This window comes from Cyprinus carpio, chromosome A22 (assembly GCF_018340385.1).
Source record: "Cyprinus carpio isolate SPL01 chromosome A22, ASM1834038v1, whole genome shotgun sequence".
Taxonomy (NCBI): Eukaryota; Metazoa; Chordata; class Actinopteri; order Cypriniformes; family Cyprinidae; genus Cyprinus; species Cyprinus carpio.
In genome coordinates, this window is record NC_056593.1 from 11,329,322 (window position 1) to 11,350,075 (window position 20,754).

The window sequence follows — 20,754 nt, forward strand, 5'->3', positions numbered from 1 at the left end:
TGGAAAGTGGAAGCGTTTAGAAACACCAGCAACTCAGGAATAAGGAGGTGCGTGCTTGAGTTTAAAGTTGCAAACTCTCTACTGAATAGATACAATCTTTCACCTGCATTAATATCAGTGCAAAAACTGTGCAGTGGGAGCTTCATGGAGTATGTATATTCAGTATTCCATGGTCGAGCTGCTGCATGCAAGCCGCAACTGCAAAAAATGATTTTATTACTTAGTATTTTTGTCTTGTGAAGCGTTGAATGGAGTGGTGTAAAGCACACCACCACTGGACTCTGGAGCGGTGGAAATGTGTTCTGTGGAGTGACGAATCATGCTGATTCTGTGTGATGGGTAAGTCTGGGTTTGGCGGATGCCAGGAGAACATGCCTGACCGAGTTGTTTTTCAGGGATTAGTCTAGGCCCCTCATTATCAGTGAAAGGAAATCTTAAAGGGATATTTCACCCAAAAATTTAAATTACCCCAAGATTTACTCACCCTCAATCCATCCTAGGTCTTTCTTCTGTCAAATGAATACAATTGGAGTTATATTAAAAAAACAAATGTGGCTCTTCCAAGCTTTATAATAGCAGTGAACGGGGGTTGAGATTCTGAAGCACAAAAAAGCGCATACATCCATTATAAAAAATGCCTCACAGAGCTCCAGGAAATGCAAAGAAATGCGTTTGAGTAAGAAAAATATACATATTTAAAATTTAGTAAACCATAATCTCTAGTTTCTGCTTACTGTTTTATGCGCATTCACAAAAAAAGTGGTGTTCCAGTGGATGACGTAGGAAGTAGGCGTCGCAGAGGAGACAGCAAAGCAAAACACTGGTCACGAATTAGAAGAACAAAACGAAGATTTCAATATAAGCCAAGAACTTGATTCTCACGAGACTAGCATGTTCTCAAATATTCTCCCTTTTATGCTTCAGCATACCAAGATATTTTGGACAATGCTATGCTTCCAACCTTGTGGGAACAGTTTGAGGAAGGCCCTTTTCTATTCCAGCATGAAAGTGAGCTCTGTAAAGACATGGTTGGGTGAGTTGGATGAGAGCTTGACTGGCCCACACAGAACCCTGACCTTAACCCCACTGAACATGTTTGGGATGAACTGCAGTGGAGATTTCAAGCCAGGGCTTCTCGTCCAGCATCAGTGCCTGACCTCACAAATGCTCTACGGAAATAATGGCCAAAAATTCTCACAGAAATTTTGTGGAAAGCCTTCCCAGCAGAGTGAAAGCTATTATAGCTGCAAAAAGAGACCAACTCCATATTAATGTCTATTTATTTCGAATGCAATCATTAAAGTCCCTGTTGGTGTAATGATCAGGTTTCCCAATACTTTCATCCAGACAGTGTGTTTATATATGTGTGCTGTATATATAAAATAATTTGTTTTTTTGCTTTAGTTATTTTATAAATCTCACCTGCAGTTTTCCCCATAGTCATTAATGTCTAATATTCTCATCTTATCAGGAAAACTTACGAACAAACCACATAAACCTCACAATTTGTTGTGATTTCCTTAACTGTGCACAAAAGCACAGTTCACCCTTATTTATCCACCGAATTTCCTTGATTTTGATTTCGATATGCATGTACCTGTCACTGCAAGTTCAAAGACTGTTAGTGATGCATGCTAGACAACATAAAGGCACTTTGTATTTAGTTACAAAACATGAATCATATCAGCATATCTAAACAGTATATAAACTTGGTTAGTGTCAAATTAATTTCAAAAGATCGGCTATCTTGTTTACACCTCACCTCACAGATTTTATCCATATAAACAATATTATGTATTGTCAGCAGTAAAATTGCCAAAATACACTCAGATGATAGTATACAGTATAGTATTACATTCAATCAGAGCATTTGAGGGGAGAATTTTCAGTTCCGTATAAGGAAAGTAACCATGTTTTCTCCTGCATTTTGACAGTTGATAATCAACAAGTGTTGTGCGCTGCTTTTCTTTCTTTTCTTTTTTCCTGTCTTGACACTTCAATAGCAGTTCTGCTAACCTCCTCACAAATACCATATAAGACAGGTAAAGCACACACTGTGTGTTTTCCCCCCTTCTTGAACAAGCGTTGAAGATTAAAAGAAATGTCTGCGGAAAATCTGTCAATTCTGTTGGCGAATAACGGCAAGCTGGAATTTAATGGCATGAGTTATATTGGGCTCCCTCAACACCCACATTTTGCTCTCAATGAGATCAATGCTGCTTCATGACAGATAGGGACTGTCTTTAGTATCTTCAAATTTCTGGTTTCTGAGGGAATAATTAGATAGATGGATAAGAGGCAGCTCTTGTGACTGCACACAGGAGACACCACAGTTTCTCTTCTGTCAAATGAATACAATTGGAGTTATATTAAAAAAACAAATGTGGCTTTCAAGGCTTTATAATAGCAGGGAACGGGGGGTGAGATTCTGAAGCACAAAAAAAGCGCATTACATCCATTATAAAAAAGTTGCCTCGCACAGAGCTCCAGAGAAATGCAAAGAAAAAAGAATGAAGGCGTTTGAGTAAGAAAAATATACATATTTAAAATTTAGTAACCACCCATAATCTCTAGTTTCCTGCTTACTGTTTTATGCGCAATTCACAAAAAAAGTTGTTGTTCCAGTGGATGAACGGTAGGAAGTAGGCGTCGCAGAGGAGGACAAGCAGCAAAGCAAAACACTGGTCACGAAATTAGAAAGAACAAAACGAAGATTTCAATATAAGCCAAGAACTTGATTTCTCACGAGACTAGCATGTTCTCAAATATTCTCCCTTTTATGCTTCAGCATACCAAGATATTTTGGACAATGCTATGCTTCCAACCTTGTGGGAACAGTTGAGGAAGGCCCTTTTCTATTCCAGCATGAAAGTGAGCTCTGTAAAGACATGGTTGGGTGAGTTGGATGAGAGCTTGACTGGCCCACACAGAAACCCTGACCTTAACCCCACTGAACATGTTTGGGATGAAACTGCAGTGGAGATTTCAAGCCAGGGCTTCTCGTCCAGCATCAGTGCCTGACCTCACAAAATGCTCTACGGAAATAATGGCCAAAAAATTCTCACAGAAATTTTGTGGAAAGCCTTCCAGCAGCAGAGTGAAAGCTATTATAGCTGCAAAAAGAGACCACCTCTCCATTATTAATGTCATAGTTATTTCGAATGCAATCATTAAAGTCCCTGTTGGTGTAATGATCAGGTTTCCCAATACTTTCATCCCAGACAGTGTGTTTAATATGTGTGTGCTGTATATATAAACGGTAATTTGTTTTTTTGCTTTACGTTATTTTATAAATGTCACCCCCCCCCCCCCCCCCCCCCTGCAGTTTTTCCCCCCCCCCCCCCCCCCCCCCCCTAGTTCATTAAATGTCTAATATTCTCATCTTATCAGGAAAACTTACGAACAAACCACATAAACCTCACAATTTGTTGTGATTTCCTTAACTGTGCATAACAGCACAGTTCACCCTTATTTATCCACCGAATTTCCTTGATTTTGATTTCGATATGCATGTACCTGTCACTGCAAGTTCAAAGACTGTTAGTGATGCATGCTAGACAACATAAAGGCACTTTGTATTTAGTTACAAAACATTAATCGTATCAGCATATCTAAACAGTATATAAACTGGTTAGTGTCAAATTAATTTCAAAAGATCGGCTATCTTGTTTCACACCTCACCTTCACAGATTTTAGCCATATAAAACAATATTATGTATTGTCAGCAGTAAAATTGCCAAAAATACACTCAGATGATATAGTATACAGTATAGTATTACATTCAATCAGAGCATTTGAGGGGAGAATTTTCAGTTCCGTATAAGGAAAGTAACCATGTTTTCTCCTGCATTTTGACAGTTGAATACCATATAAGACAGGTAAAGCACACACTGTGTGTTTTCCCCCCTTCTTGAACATGACACTTCAATAGCAGTTCTGCTAACCTCCTCACAAATACCATATAAGACAGGTAAAGCACACACTGTGTGTTTTCCCCCCTTCTTGAACAAGCGTTGAAGATTAAAAGAAATGTCTGCGGAAAAATCTGTCAATTCTGTTGGCGAATAACGGCAAAGCTGGAATTTAATGGCATGAGTTATATTGGGCTCCCTCAACACCCACATTTTGCTTCTCAATGAGATCAATGCTGCTTCATGACAGATAGGACTGTCTTTAGTATCTTCAAATTTCTGGTTTCTGAGGGAATAATTAGATAGATGGATAAGAGGCAGCTCTTGTGACTGCACACAGGAGCTCTGGTTCAACACCACAGTCTGTTGTCTTGAAATCTGTGTAATAATCAGATTGTGTCGATTAAAAGTAGAACGGCGGCGGTTCTGTAATATTAACTTTTTTTTTTTTTTTTAGATATCTATAATGCAAAAAACCTTCCTGGTGTCTTTTTTCGGTCTGGAATGTATATGACATCTCGCTGAGATTCTGGTGTCTTTTTTCGGGTCTTGTTTGTCTTTACCCCTAGACAATGAACTTTTTTGGCAGTGCACGATAGGGTCGCTGTAGTAGAAAAAGAAACAGCAAGCTTGATTTGTAATTGTACACACACTTACATGTGTGTGCTTTTATCTAATACATATAAATAAAAATCATACAAACACATACTTCATTATTTATTTATTTGTCTGCTTCTGTTTGCTTGTGTGTCTGCAGTTGTGGAATTTAGTTTTCTATGTTTTCATGAATGTACACATATGCATTCAACATTTGAAATATACAAGCTAAGCATTTCATATAGGTAAATCTCACTCTTACAACTTCATCATCCATTATTTAATTGTATTGAAAATGCATTATTTCAGCATTGACTACAACTTGTATAGCAAGCTGTTATAAATATGCAGTTGTTAGAAATATCTTTTTTTTTTTTTTTGAGAAACCAGGCTTGTTGGTTAACATGTTGTGATTTCAGAATTATAGCATTTTGGGCAATTTTATGAGTCTGCACATGTAGAGAACAGTTAAACACAGAAAATGTAAAACATAAGAACAAAAGAGCCTATTAAAAGACCAAATACTAAATAAAAGAGCAAACAAGGGAAAGCAAATTTTCAGTTTCAATCATAGTTTTAAAAGACTTTTCAAAGCTTGTTTGTAACAGCGCTCATTCACAAAAAAAAGAGGAAGACCTTAAGGTGCTGTTAATATATGATGTGATAGGCTTTTTAAAAATAACTTTCCCTGGTATAACCAAATATAACTAGGTTTATTTAGCTATTTCAGAAGAAAATGCAAGTATATATACATAGAAATTTTTTTTGATAGATAGATAGATAGATAGATAGATAGATAGATAGATAGATGAGTGTGTGCACCTGTGTGCATTTACATGTACCTTTTTTCACCTACTTACCCGACCTGCATGTAAGTCATTAACCTCTGACCCTTATGTTCAGAAATCTCTGATGTGTTTTCCGCATCTGCTGCTGCTGCTGTTAAGGGTCACAGAGTCTGTGTGTGTGTGTGTGTGTGTGTGTGTGTGTGCATGTTCACTGCAGACCGCTACATGAGCATGTACTTTTGACAGAGTAGGATATGCAGAGGCAGTGATATGCATACTTTCCAGGGATAAAAGGTGCTGGTGTGGAACTGCCACTGTCTGGAAACACACGCGCTCACACACACACACACACACACACACACACACAAAGCACCAGGCTGACTGTACACATCATCTGACACCGGGCTTCTTGCTTTCTCGTATGTGCAATGTATCAGTCTGTGTGTGTGAATGTGTGTGTGTGTGTGTGTGTGTGTGTGTGTGTGTGTGTGTGTCGCTCAGGCTCACTCTACCATGTCAGTCACACGAGCACCTGAGTCCACATCACACACATCAGCTGTTTACACACCATCCTGTGTTCTGAACCACAGATATTCACTAGAGAGACACCACTGAGATTCCCCAGAGGAACATTCATTGCTCAGAGGTTTCTCTTTCATGGCTCAGGAGACTTAAAAGAGTCACGTTTCACTTAAGCATCAACTTTGACTCATATGTTTTGCCTAAAATTACTGAGAAGTAAGGAATACACAAATAAGACATACAGTAAGAATACAGAGGCATAAAGTGAATGTGAACAGCATCACTTGTGGAAAAAGAAGTGCGCTTAAGTGCATTGAATATGCACTTGTAGTGTAAATCTTACCGGTATGTATATATATATATTTTTTAAATTGTACAAATAATATAGAGTTCACTTTCATGTCAATGTTTAACACTTAAATGCACTTCTAAAAAGTGCATTTTGTAATAATGTCAAATTATAAGTTTTAAAATACAATTTAAAATATATTTTAATAATCTTGTCATGCTTTAAAGAAGTGCACTTATTTTGATGTGTTGACTAACATACTTAAGTACGCTATATGCAAAGTACTTGATTATAACTTTAACTGTATTGTGATTTTATAATAAATTTAATGTATTTTAACTTCATTCAAATATATTTAAATACAAGTGTCAACATAAATGACACTGAAGTATATTTTACCATAAATGCTTCTAATATTTCAATGACAACAGAAGTAATGAAATTCCAACTTAAGGTCAAAAGCACTAATTGCTTTCAATATAAATGTAAACTATATTACATTTTCATATAATTGACAACAACATGCAATTAAGTGTCGGAAAATATTACATTCAGTTCACACTTAAGTATATTCTTAAATTATATTATTTCCGTAAGTATACATGTAAGTGTACTACTTCTTAACAAGGGATAGCATCACATTAGCATAGCTTTAGCATGCATTCATGGAAGAATGTGATAAAAATTAATTTTAATTGCAGATTTTGAAAAAATCTTTGCTCAGTTTGAGACTTTATGATGTCTTAAATGATATTTGAGAAACACATGCTCTCAACTGAATCTCATTGACATCCATGAGAGACTATTGAGATTTTGTTTTTATTTTGTCTCGGCTGATGTCCATATTTTTTTGTACATCTGGGAGCATAAACGTCCTTCTTCAGATTAGAAACAGCATGAGGGTGATTAAATGAAGACAGAATTTTCATTTTTGGGTGACATGTATCTTTAATAGTATGGTAATTTTTTGGTAATAAGTAGAGTATGTAAAAAAAAAATAAAAAAATAGTTTTTACAACATAAAACCAGTAATCGAGCTTGCTCATGCAAACATAATAATCACAAACCTTCTTGATCTCCTCATGCAGTTTGGCTCCTCATGAATGTGTGTGTGATTTCCTTATTGCAGTTTGCGGAGGAGGATGATGTCCATCTTCCTGTTTGCTTTTGGTTATGGTGACCGTCCACTCCTTCAAGTGTGTAACAAATCCTCCAGCGTGACTCATCAGCGCCTCTTTTTAAACTCTCAAGGTCTCTTGTTTTCCAAAGAATTCCCTGCGGTCACGGGTGTTAAGAGCCTCTTGTTTGCTGACTTAGCCCAAAGGAGAAGCGACTACTGAATGTGACGTACTGTGTAAACGTGAGGAATTTGATATTTTTTAAACGACTATGCTCCATAATAACCATTAAAAGCTTATAAAATCTGAAATGTGCCTTCTGTTAGTGTGACCTAGTGCATCTAGGTTGATTGAGTCACATTATGTGACTTAGATGTTACCACATGGAGCACATTTTATCTTGCCTGACTAAACGTTTTTATGGAGGAAGCACAAAAATTGTCCACAGACTGACAGGAGTGACGTTTTTGTGGTCGTCCAGCATGGATGGAGCTGGAAGCTTCATTGACATGTCTGGCATAGCAAGAATTCAACACTTTACTGTTTACTAGGCCCACATGTGCCCCAATGCTCCCCCTATTTTTGGATTTTGAATACAATAAGGAAAAATGTATCATAGTATTTTAAAACATTTACCATCAACCTTAAAATGAGGTTTATTTTTTATTTTAACCACAATACAAGAATGTGTTACTAGGAAAATCAGGGAACCCAAAATATTTTTTTTTTCTAAGATAACCCGTTTTTATTGTCAAATTAAGCATGCTTTTATGTTTTTTTGTTTTTTTGTTTTTTTTAACTGTTAAGATTTTGGATTCACAAGGAAAATTCCCTTAAAGTTTATAGAATACAACAGATAACAAATAAAACATCTATATAAAATAATATCCATCTGAAATTGCCGTCCACAACTTGAAGTGCATGCAAAAAAAGTTTTTTTTTTTTTTTTTTTTTTTTTTTTTTAACTTGTTTTCATTTTAAATACAGCCATATGGTGTTCCTTTCCAGCTTCTCTTGGTCGGACATTTTGCTGCCAAGTTTTAGGAAGGCTGTGCATTCATGATAAGTGACATTTGTTGCACAGGAATGTTTTACAGCAAGCAGAATTACAAGGTAGTGTGTGTGTGTGTGTGTGTGTGTGTGTAGACATGCATGCGTGCGTAGATCCCGTCTCCTGGAGTCGCCTCTTGGAGCAAGGTTGCTCTGTTTTGTATCTACAATACTGTACAGTTTATTTTTCTTTGCCTTTCAGCCTCATTTCGGTGGTAAGAAAAATATCCCGTTTGGTGTGGATTCTCTTACAAAGATGGTTTTTAAACATTCAGGACAGAAATTTGTTTGGAAGGAAAAGAGAAAGAAATTTTGGAATACATTTTTGGAGGAATTTTTTTTTTTTTTTAAATCACTAAAATCTGATCCTAATATATTGTCTTTGTCTTCAATGGTGAAGAATTCCGATCAAAGCTTCTTTTAATACTTTAGGGAATTTTCAAACGTCGTGAAGTTTGGCTGTAATGCCCCAAGATTTGTTCTCCCTGAAAAAAAATCATAAAGTAACAATATATTAAACTACAGAGCAACCTTGCTTTGAGAGGTTTATGTTTACTAGTTGTTCTAGCATTCCTGTGCTTGGTATTTCTGTATAACGTAGCCATGTTCATGCATTAAAAAGCATTTTTTTTTGTCTTGACTACAGGGCTTTGGTTCAAATCCATGGGGCATTACTTTAACAACAGAAACAGAATCAAGTCTGAAATTGATGTCAGAATGAAAGCAAGACAAGGTTCGATCTGTCATGTCGTGTTGTTTTTGGTGTGAGCAGAGGTTTAAATCTGAAAGCAACTCAAAAATGGTTTGTGTAATGAAAAATAAAACGCTGGTAAAGCAAAGTAGTTTTATTCACACAAATTTAATAAGATATAACAACTGTTTGGTCCATAAATATTTAAGGGGAAATAGTTTCTATACACCATCTTTTTTTTTTCAAGAAACAAGGAAACATGGACAATCTTGATAGAACACGTACTGTACTATTAACACGAAGATCAATATATATGATTCTCGGATTTACCAACTAGTTCTGAAAGAGTGCACAACTGCCTTCTATGACATCGCCGCCTCCTTGTAACGGAATACACCATTAAAAAGATCTTCAGAAAAAATCAGATGAAAAACAGAACAGTACAAAACTAGTGAGGCGTTCCAAGGATGGAAATCATTTAACAAACAAACATGTATCTCCTGAATTTCACAAACTCTCGTCCAAGTCGCATAAGGCACATAGTAGAACTGAGTTAAGCATCTACTTCATGAAGTAGATCTAGTGTACCACTTTGTTCTACAACAGAACAAATTTGTCATCACACAAGGAAATGTTTCACCCTAGCGAAGAGCCCCGACCGATCTCCAACCGAGCCGTAAATGGGTTTTTTTCTCTCTTTTTTTTTTTTTTTTGGTCTGTTCGGTGGCAAAACAGGGGGGAACAGAACAAAACGGGGTGATGTGTGTCGCTTCTAATTAACTTCCTGCTTAGCATTCACAAATCACTCATAACGCTTCCTACTGGGCGCCATATTGTCACTGAGCGCTGGATATCTTCATTCAGAACAGTTGTTTCACTAGTTGAGGCCCGACGAACGATCCAGGCCAGATTCGCACCACATCGTGGCAAATTTAACATTTTAAATTCCCATTAGAGTCCAGAGTCAGTGACAAAACAGACCTAAATTGAGGTTACAGCATCCACTTGGCATTTAAGGACATACTATAAGAGTTTGTTTGTTGCTCGAACATATTTTTGGAAATGTCATCAAATATATTTAGACGTCACTACCAAAATATGCAGTAAAAATAGCATGTGCTGTATGCTGACGCACTTTGTTTTCATAAACGTGGCGGGTTGAAATTGCAACTATGAATAAAGTGAGCACAATAACATATTAACTGACAAGTACTACAAACTCAGCTGCCACGCGGTTGCAAATGCTACACATAGTAGGTCTCGTCTTACATTTCCAAAGGTCTTTCTGTGGTCGCCGAAGGGGTTTTTGTTGTGGAAAATAAAAATAGAATCTGAAAATAAAGGGGGTAAAGACAAAAAAAATAAATAAATGCAAATCCGTGTTAGAAAAGGTTTGTCAAGGTAGTTTGTGGGGGGCTCCCGGATTCGTGGCTGTCCAAACTAGAGGTCACTGATGTTACTACGGTGATAGAGGGATTGGTCAGGTCAGTTAGTGTGGTGGCCGTGCTGGGTGGGGTCAGAGCACCGCTGTCAGAAGAGGGCGGCGGAAGTGACGTGCCGTCAGCCTTATCAACACCCCCATTCTCCTGCCGCAAAACGTTCCTTCTGAATTTGGCCCGTGCGTTTTGGAACCAAACCTGCAAACCAATCCCAGTGTCTTTACTCTTTTTGTGCTTTGCTTCGAATGATTGTCATATTTTTGCCTACTTGTGAGTCATATCATTTAACATCACAAACTTAATCACTACTAAACAATGCCAAAGTGAATCGAAAGCCTCAGCTTTTACTTGGGATTCTACTGGAAAACATGGACCATGTTCCAAATGAACTTTTCAAGCTTCCCCAATGGATTTTTATTGTATTTATTTTTTGGTGCACAAGTATTGCCCCTTGAATTACTGCCCCTCTATTTAGTAAAATTTGTGTAACTACATGACAATACCCAACAATAACAAAAAAAAGATGGATGGATTGAAACGGAAAGCAAGATGATGAGAAGGTGTTGGTGTGGATGTGGAATGGAGTCTACTGTGTGGCAACGCTTACCTGAAGAACTCTTTTGGTCAGTCCTGTCTTTTGGGCGAGCTGTTTTAAGTCCTTGGCATCGGGGTTGTGGTTTATGGCGAAGTAGGACTTCATGGTGCGAAGCTGATGGTGTTTGAAGGACGTACGCATGCGCTTGGTCTTCTGGGATGGAGGGTAGGGTTGCTGATCCCGATCCAAATGGTCTGCATCATTCTCATTACAACCTGAGTGCCAGAACAGGGCAAAAATAAAGCAGTGAGAATTATGAAGATTTTTGACCTGGATCTACATTGCTGATTCAAAAACAGTGCTGTAATAAGCTATAATAATAAAACAAACTGAAATAAATAAAGGATCACTTGATTTTAGTCACATTTAACTTCATATTAATTATAAAAAGAAACATCAGAATGACATGACACCAGACTAAATTAACTAAATATAAATAAATGGGCAAATCACCCCCAAAATACATTAATATATAGTAACTACATTCAAAACAAATGCTTTAAGGCATGTTTGACAAATAATTTTTTGTTTATTTCATATTTATCTGAGATTTTTCTCCTTTTCATCTTGATAATTTATTGCGTTTAAATGTATAAACATTAGCCTAATACTAGCAAACTACCTGCAAAAAAAAAAAAGGAAAAAAAAGCTGAAATGGTTTTACAATCAAAACTGTTCCACATTTTAAATCGCTGCTTCATTTGATTCATTTGGTAATAGATTCGATCGATGCTCATTTCATCTCACCGTTTACTTTTATATTTACACTCGTAAAAATCAACAAAAATGCAAAGCAAGAATTCATATGAATTTAGCAGTGAGGAGAACAAAATGTTCTCGCGTGTTTACTTCGAGAGCTAGATCTCTTTTTTTACCACCAGAGGTCTCTATCTACAAATGTCTGTGCAACAAGTCTAATGTTGAATTTTTTTTTTAACGAATATAAAAATATATGGTGCTATGTAAAATTATAGATAATTTTGAAATGCAAAACAAAAAACGGTCTAAAACCTAATAACTCTATACTGAAAGTAGCCTAAATAATTCTGAGCTCACACTGTAAAACATGAAAGAAGAAAAACAGAAGTGAAGACAAAAGACAAAAGATAGAAAAAACGAAAGAATAACTTTACACCAAAAATATGAGTAGAAACAAACAAAAATGCTTAAACACTAAAAACAATGAAAACGACAAAAAAAACAACAAAAAAAAAAAAACAGAACAATAATAAAAAAAATAAATAAAAAAAAACTACTCAATAATATCGCGGAAGTCGTAGGCTAATATCTTAAGAATGATTACATCTGACAACCGTCTAATTTTGTAAGTCAAACTACAGCTTAGGTCTTGATAAAATATTACATCCTTCACAACGCGTTAGTGTCAGGATCAAAAAAAAAAGCGAAAGAGTTTAAAATCGGACTGATGTGCGTAAACCTAACGTGCGCGCGCTCGTGTCCTGAGAACAGCAATGACCTTGAAGGGACAGCATCGGAGCTGGTCGAGAGCCAGAGATTCCGACTTCACATTCAATTAACGGAGAACAATTATCAGGCAGATTACCCTTATTTATCTCCATTCATGAAGAACGGCAGAAGCTTGGCACACAAAGCCACATTTTTCCAAGCAGACAGTAATTGTAACAGCCCAAACAAAACAGGCGCAGCGGGGAGGCATTATGACGTACGTATGAATTCAAAAAGTAAAAGAAAAGAAAGAAAGAAAGCGAGGAATGTGAAATAATGGCTGGTAATATGAGGGCAGATAAGGACTGTAGACGAGGGATCTTCACCGCACGTGGGGCTGGGTCACGGGTTCGCTCCTTTGAGAATTTCAAATTAGATGTTTGATGACGCACTAATGAGCGAGGCCTATAATTAATCAGATCCAATCGTCAACAAGACATGCGCGATGTTTTACTGTCGCCGAAATAAAATCCCAACACAAAATGAATATCAAACAATTGATGACAAAAAAAAATAACATTTTACATTAGCTTACAATGTCCTATATCACACGAATCCCATTATTTTAGTAGTCTATGATACTGTAATATTTTATACTATATTATAATCTTAAGTAGCCTACTTACAATGTCAGATTTATGACATTTTTGGTAAATTCGCGATAGAGCGCAGATTTTGCTACTCGCTACTTTTAGCAGTTTTGATGCTACAAGCATCCTAAGTGTAGGCTAAATACAATAAGACCACATTTAATGTTATTTGTGTGTAATAGGCCTAACTATAGGCATCTGAACACACTAAAAACACTGCTTTTCCCAAGTGGGACGGTGACTTTAAATGTATAGGCTAGTTTAAAAAAACTAATCTAAACCTTTGTAGCAATCAAAATGAGTGTTAGAACATCATAGCTGGTTTGTTACTAGTCCAAGATGATCTACAAGCTTCACCAAGGCCCTACCACCTGATAATCCATCTGTTTCATTATCTAGACCAGTTTGGACCAACTTAAAACCATGAAACAACCAACAGCTACAATCATCACGTCTATGCCATCATCACAGGAAATAACCTACACAAGCTCTTCTCCTTGTATGACATGGTTTATGCCAAGTTAGCTCATAACAGTATGATGAGTAATGATTATAATCCCGCAGGACAAGTTTTAAAAGTGTCCCACTTTCCCCGAAAGACCCCGTCCCACTTTATCCACGCTCTTAGAAATGAATGTTCTTTATTAGCATTGACGGTTCCATGAAGTACATTCAAACATCAATGGAACCTGAAGGTTCTTTATAGTGGAGCAAGTTTCTTAAGGTTAATATTCTAAACACTAATAATAATAAAAAATGTTTCTTAAAAAATGGTTCTTTTAAGAATGGTTTGCTGAAAGGTTCTTTGGGGAAGTTTATTGGATCGCTACGAAAAACCCTTTGGTGCACTTCAAACAGACCCTCACTAATAATGGAATGCAATTTTGCAATATATAAAATCAATAAAAATACATTTGAGAAATGCATTGCATTATTTAGACTAGATTCTTCTGATAGCCTATATTACTGATTTTTCCATTTGGTTATCGGCTGTTGTATAAGCGGCAATTAAAATAAACGCATTTGTCAATTTTCCTCTTAGTTCTAAAAGTAAAAATCAAAGCAATGTTTATCAAAAGCACAATTATATGTAGTTAATTAAACTATGCCTACAACATGAACATTGAAAGATATAAAGTGCAAGCAAAATACATTTTCGGCGTCCATTTGAGCAGCTCTTAATGCACATCTCACCTGAGTTGTAAGAGCCGATATCTATCCCCATCGCCGGACTCTTCCTCTTCCGCGGCCTCCCTTTCTGTACCGTGCCGGTGCCATTGAAGTAAGGCAGCGCGAGCCCTCCGCCTTTGGCCGCTAATTCGGCGTAGTTTAATTGAGGGTGATACTCTCCCTGAATAAGGGTCTCAAAGTGAACCCGGCAGTAAACCAAGTTGTCTTTCATGCCGAAATGGTCACCCGTGGTCAGTGTTTTGTTGCATGTGGTGCAGGTGAAGCAGCTCAGATGGTACACGGAGTCCCTGGCGCGCATCACCATTTCCGAGGCGGAGATGCCGAGGTGGCAGCGGGCACATCTCTGCACGGAGAACTTCTGGAACAGCACAAGTCATTTATAATCAAACTAATCACTTAGATTGGTGATAACCTTAATTAGGCCATTTACAAACATCGCTGAACAGACCAGAAGCGCGTGCACGAGCATGTGCATATAGAAATAAATATCCAGTGAAGAAATTCTTAAAAGAACTATTTTCGAACCATCTGTTAAAAATTAAGATAGTTAAGCAAAAATTTGTTAAACTTTATAAACAAAGTTGAACGTGTTTATAGTGAAACCAGAACAAACACTTGCTAGTTTAACTTAAAGGTGGCAGTAAAAACAAACGGCTAAGATTTCAACTTAGAAACAAACGTGCATTCAGCATGAATTAATTCGATTTATTAGATTAATTTAAGCGTGTCACTTAATCACTAAAGATCACTGTATGGGTCAATGGCTGCCACTGATGTCACCAGTTCTTTTTGTGTTTAAGAAGTTACAAACCAAACTGGAAATCTAAGTTAACTGGTTTTATTAAAATTGAAAATATTATTAAACATCACTGAGCCAACCTATATACACAAATTTATACCGACAGAACTAATTTAAATCAGGTAAAAATTGCTTTTTACAATGCAGGGCCTAGTAAAAAGGCCTAATGCAGATTTAAGTGAAAGCTTACCTGTAGTAATCCTCTTTGCAGTAAATGCTGCCATCCTTCGCGAAACACGTCAGCTCAGATTCAAGGGCCAGTTTACATTCACAACACTTGAGACATCTTAAATGCCACTGTTTATCAACGGCGAGTAAGTAGTATCTGTCGGAGATTTTCCCACCGCAGCCGGCGCACAGCGCAGGCTTCTCTGGGCTCGTGGAGGGCATCGTCTTCAAAGAAAATTAAAATACAATAAAAGTAAAACATGAAGAGATGGCGTGAGTGAACGTTTATGCGCTCAGCAATTGAGTTGCAATAGATATAACTACAACTAAATAAAAATATCGCCTAAAAATGAATTGATTTAATAAAATAAAAATAACTATTAAATGTAATCAGAATGCGAAGTGAATAGCGACTTATTTATTAAGCAAAAATTAGCTATACTGGATGGTTATACAAGTTATAAAGCGTTTGTCTTGGTTTTCCTAAGATGTATATAACAGTGTAGTTGTGTGGTCTATTGTATATAAAAAAATTACAAATTAAAAGTATGCAAATATAATAACAATAATAACAACAACAATAGTGTAGCCTATTCTATTTTAAAATGTAAATTTACACATCAAAAGCATGCAAATAAAATAACAATACTTACAACTATTATTATTACTATTACTACTACTACTGTTATTGCCTGTTTAATAGTATCATATGCATGCCTAAAGTATACAGCTGCTATTTCTTTTTAGCAGTGTTTTATCTTTCGTGGCCCTATATATATAATAATTATATTGTTGTGTTGTAAAAACTGCTCAAATAAAATTTCAATAGCGTATTGGTAAAAAAACAAAAACAAATCTAGTTCTAAAATATAAAATAGTATGTTGGCATACAAATGTTGTTTTTTTCATGTGTTCCTCGCTTTACTTTTTAATTAAATACATTTTACTTTATAATTGTAGCCTCGCCAGATGATTTATCCTACTTTTGAAATCTGCCTGAATATGACTTTTCGTGTTTCTCGAGGCCTGCTAATATTTCAAAACGAGGATCGTACGTTAGAAACTAATTTTCGTCTCTGTGTTTTTAAGTAGGTTACAGACTGTGTGCGACGAGAGTTTTTTGGGGGTGCTGAGATTTGCTCCAATGGAAAATACACGTTAAAATACAAGTCTTACCGTCTCTCGTCCGTTCATCTGAACGGTTTTAGCCAGACGAGACTCCGATTTAGATCTCCTCTCCATCTCCTCCATGATCCCTTGAATATGATCCCCAGAGATGCCGTGGAAAAGCATGGCTGCTGGACGCAATGTGCAACTGCTTTCTTTCGCCTTGCACCCCACAACTTCCATATACAGCTTTCCGGATCCTTAAAACATCCGATTGGATCTACACCAACAAATTCACACAAATGCAATCAATATTTTAGAAATAAAGCCGGTGGGATTTGATGGACGGCGCAGGAACAGGCAGGAGAACCAGTCCACTTCTCCAACGTCTTGTTGGGCAGGAGAAAAAAAAGTATAGTCCGGTCGATATAAGGCAAAGCCTTAAGGAAGTCTGGAGGATGTTTTAAATGTAGATTTTCAGATAGTCCCAATCTCCTACTGAGGATCCGAATGCTTGAAAGTCAGGTTTGGGACTGTGTGTGTTAAAGATCCTGTGTCCTATTTGTGAAGAGAGCAAACGCCTGCCCAGCTTGAGTAATTGGGTAGGAGGAGTCCTCCCTCTCTCCAATGCCACTGATTTCTATTCACCAACAAAGACCTGTCACTCTCTCTTCAAACCGATGGTGATGGGCAACACGAGCTTGGAAAGCACTTGGTATACACCTTTTACTTCTTTTTAGCTGGTGTTTTGCCACTTTGACACTTTTTTTGTGAGGCTTTCTTTTTTCTTGTAGTTTTTAGTTTGTACTTCTACCAATGCGTGTAACTGAATGGTTCAAAAGTGTGTGTATTAAGTGTTGAATCACTGAACTCTCTGTAGTTTTGGGTTTTGACTGGAAAATTGTATTGCAGAGTTGGTTTGGTTTAGTTTATTATCGCGAATTATAGCCACAATGTGCACCTGAAAGCCTGTTTGTGTCATTTATGATTAAACCTCTAAATACCAAATTTTTTGTTGTGTTGTTAATGTTTTCGCTTATATATTTGCATGCATTTGAAATTATATATATTATATAGCCTACATTAAATTAAATTTAAATTTGCACTGCACCTTGTATCTTCACTGCATAACGGTATACTATAATAGCTATTTGTAAAATTGTAAAACAACCGTTTGAGTACAATGTATGACATGTAAAATAAAATTAGACTTAATAAAAAGTGGTGGCATAATTTAAAAAGTTGTCAGACTGCTTTATCAAGGTGTGTGTGTGTGTTATGGTCTCTTTCTCTTCTGTGTTTGCGGGAGAAAGAGAGAGAAAGGAGGGAGCGAGGGAAGGGGGAGCGATGCTGTTGGGAGGAGGAATAAGCAGTTGTTTACATTCTTTGATTTTCAGATGTCAAACGTCAAATGAATCTCATTGCCACCGTTTCTTTTCTGTACCAATACATACGAGGAATGGTCTAGAATTGTATTTGAAAATGATAACAATTACCTCCTTGATAGCAACCTAAATCCAATTAGTCGTGATAGTAATGATATCAAAGGCAGCATGGATTATGTAGGCGATATTTATGCATCTCTTTATTTACACGTAGCTTTTAAAGCGTAACACTCCGTTCATTTATTTTATCAATTATTGCTCAAGCGTCGCCTTTTAAAATTAACACACGACTTTCATTAAATGCATTCATTTATATAGGCCTAATTTGAGATTAGTGTGAGCATTATATCTTTTTAATTTTTAGCCTATCATTTACGGCAAAAAGTCTAAGTGGTTCAGACAGACTGCCGCTTCCTTGTGTCATTTTATCTTCATGATCAGTCCAAATAGCCTAGTAAATTGTTTTAATTAGCTTCGGAATATATTCCTCTTTTCAATGCCCTCCTCTCAAATAATTTTCATAGATGATTACACCCATTAGATAAAGTTTATAAATTCTTCCTAATCTTGAGATGTAACCTATAGCCTCACAACCGTGCGGTCCACTTCGTAAAATCCACGGAAAATATTTATTTCTTTTTGACTGCAAGTCACCAAATGAGCTTTATGTTATATAGCCTATTATATAATGTCTTCATTTGGTTCAAATTAAATCTTATAAAAATGTGATGATTAAAAAACGCTATAGCTGCTACTTTTTCATAGGTAGACTGTATCACAGTCAGTTCGTTTAATGCCCAGCAACTGCAAACGATTATTTTGCTTAGCCTATACAAAATAAATATTATTATATTCAATTTTATTTTCACTTGTTATATTTATAACCAACAAAGCTAATTCTTTTACTATAGTCGTAAGTTCCACAGCTCTACGTGAGATAGGCTAATTGTATTATTTTATTACAAGCAAAAAGCGAATCAGGTTGTCCTCCGCTTTATTAAGGAATTATTTACTCTCTACTCTTTTCCAAAGACCATCAAATTTGTCTGTACCAAACGAAAACCAGTTTAATAATTAGCGTTCTGCAATATTTAGGTTTATTTGATCTCACAATTCGAGATGTCAATTTTAAATGAATAGCGAAACATCTAAATAGGCTATTCTTCACACCGGATTAGGCTTCAATATAGCTTTACATTAACAATGAATTCGGTTTTCAATATACATTGCATTTTTCGCCTGCAATAACTTTTACCTGTCTCACCTGCCCTATAGCCTACATGTGCAAATTGAAGGTCTCTCCTCGCCAATTATGCATAAATAATCTTTTCGAAACTCTGCAAAGCGACTCAATTTATCGTTTACAATGATAAAACAGTATATTGATGTACATAAGCAATATTAAAGTGGTATTTTACCGTGAGCCGCAGAGCGCCGTCCTGAAGCCCCAGCAGTGCTGCGGTGAGAGAGGGATGGATGAGGGTGAGACACGAGCGATCCTACCAGCAGATGGGGGCTGTTCCTTGTTTCTCGCGTGAGTGTCAATTACGACAAATCCAGCGCGAGCACTGAATATACATCATTTGTCTAATGCACAAGGCCCATTTCGAGAGTTGTAAGAGGCGGATAGATTAATCATTTTTCTCTGTGAATTTTCTTAATGTTAAATCACTAACTTACATTACGCAGTTTTCTTACCTTGAGGCGTCTAGTATGAGGCTACTTCTATAGACAGATAGATAGATAGATCACAGTTTACTAGTCCATGGAGTGTTCTAACACTGGTTAGTTGTAACAGCATGAGTTTAACCAATTAGAAATGAGCCACAGGGGTGAAGTCATCATCATACATGATCACCAACCTCTGAAGTGACAGCAGAAGTTGTAAGACCTGTAATTCTTTTATATTTTTTTACACAATTTTGGGGCGAGAAAGTATAATTTCACATCTGGCTTATAATGAGATTTGTGTTCATGCTAATGAATGTGAAATGACAACTGATATAATCTGAATCAGCAGGTTCTGCATTAATCTGATATACAGGATCTATGCAAGATTTTCGTCAAAAAAAAAAAAAAAAAAAAAAGAAAGAAAGCATTGCTAAATAGAGAGAGTTGTAACACTTTATAATTTATTTGGTATTCTGAATTGAAATGTTTCCTATACATTTACCATTTTGAATTAAAATGTTTAGCATTAAATGGGGGATTGCATAATTGTTTTAAACAAGCAAATCACAATAAATTCATGCACAAAATTTGAAAACTGATGTTCATGTTTTCAATTAGTGTTACAGCCCATCTGGTAGTGAGGTCGGTTGTAACTTTTCTATTTACTTGACATTAATTTACACAGTTCAAGATGTACAATATTTCTAAACTGCTTTAAATTGTATAAGACCAATATGGGAATATTATATCACATTTTGAGACACACAGCACAAAAAAACTGTTACATGCTGAAACAATGTGTTACAACATTAGTCTCCCCTATGCACAGAACAAACACTGAACATTTATAAAAGCACCGATTGTAATTAAATTGCAAATGTATTTTAAAATGCACACTGTATAACTGGAAGTGCATCCTAGTTCAACTAAAGATAGACAACAACACAAATGTAATATAATGCACAACTTTGTGGCAACAGTTCAGAGTAATTTAGTATAACAGCTAAAAAGAAGAAGAAAAAAGGATTTACCTAATTGTTGAGTTGCTGACTCTAGAAAATCTGTAATAAAAGTCAAAAGTACATAAGATTTACACCTAAACCCTAGTGCTCAAGGCCCTCTGTGCTTGTTCTTTATTTTGTGGAGTTAGTACAAGCTTTTATAGGGAATTGTTTGCTCTGTTTTAGGGAAACGTATTTAAATTTTAAAAAGTGTGAATTGTCCAACACAAAAAGATCAAAAATCTGTTCTCCGATACTTTGAAACACACAAAGCCATAACATACAATGCAATAACATCCTAAATATTGCAAATCTGAGTCCACTGATTCAGAAACATGGCTGACTCAAGAATGTTAAGCGTTTTGATATCTTTAA

At 36.3% G+C, this 20,754-nt stretch overlaps 1 protein-coding gene across 2 annotated transcripts; it reads right to left on the bottom strand.

Moving 5' to 3' along the window:
• Window positions 1-8,597: 8,597 nt before the first annotated feature.
• LOC109086771 (LIM/homeobox protein Lhx9) lies at window positions 8,598-19,274 on the bottom strand. 2 transcript variants are annotated; one of them, XM_042711880.1, is made up of 6 exons: window positions 19,126-19,274; window positions 16,392-16,602; window positions 15,238-15,440; window positions 14,252-14,604; window positions 11,013-11,215; window positions 9,106-10,603 (listed from the first exon to the last, which is right to left on the bottom strand). In XM_042711880.1, exons 2-6 carry the CDS (start codon window positions 16,563-16,565, stop codon window positions 10,349-10,351), a joined length of 1,188 nt encoding a protein of 395 aa, XP_042567814.1. In that variant the 5' UTR covers window positions 16,566-16,602; window positions 19,126-19,274; the 3' UTR covers window positions 9,106-10,348. The 2 variants fall into 2 exon arrangements, with proteins under 2 accessions (XP_042567815.1, XP_042567814.1); XM_042711881.1 differs by lacking the exons at window positions 9,106-10,603; window positions 19,126-19,274 and adding an exon at window positions 8,598-8,760 and having other exon boundaries at window positions 16,392-17,382.
• Between the last annotated feature and the right edge of the window lie 1,480 nt (window positions 19,275-20,754).

Excerpts from the sequence above, each read along its gene's own strand:
- LOC109086771 (XM_042711880.1), bottom strand. The coding sequence starts at position 16,565 with ATGGAAGTTGTGGGGTGCAAGGCGAAAGAAAGCAGTTGCACATTGCGT. Across the intron at positions 11,216-14,251 it reads TATCGGCTCTTACAACTCAG|GTTGTAATGAGAATGATGCA; the intron begins GTGAGATGTGCA and ends TCTGGCACTCAG. Across the intron at positions 10,604-11,012 it reads TGACCAAAAGAGTTCTTCAG|GTTTGGTTCCAAAACGCACG; the intron begins GTAAGCGTTGCC and ends ATTGGTTTGCAG.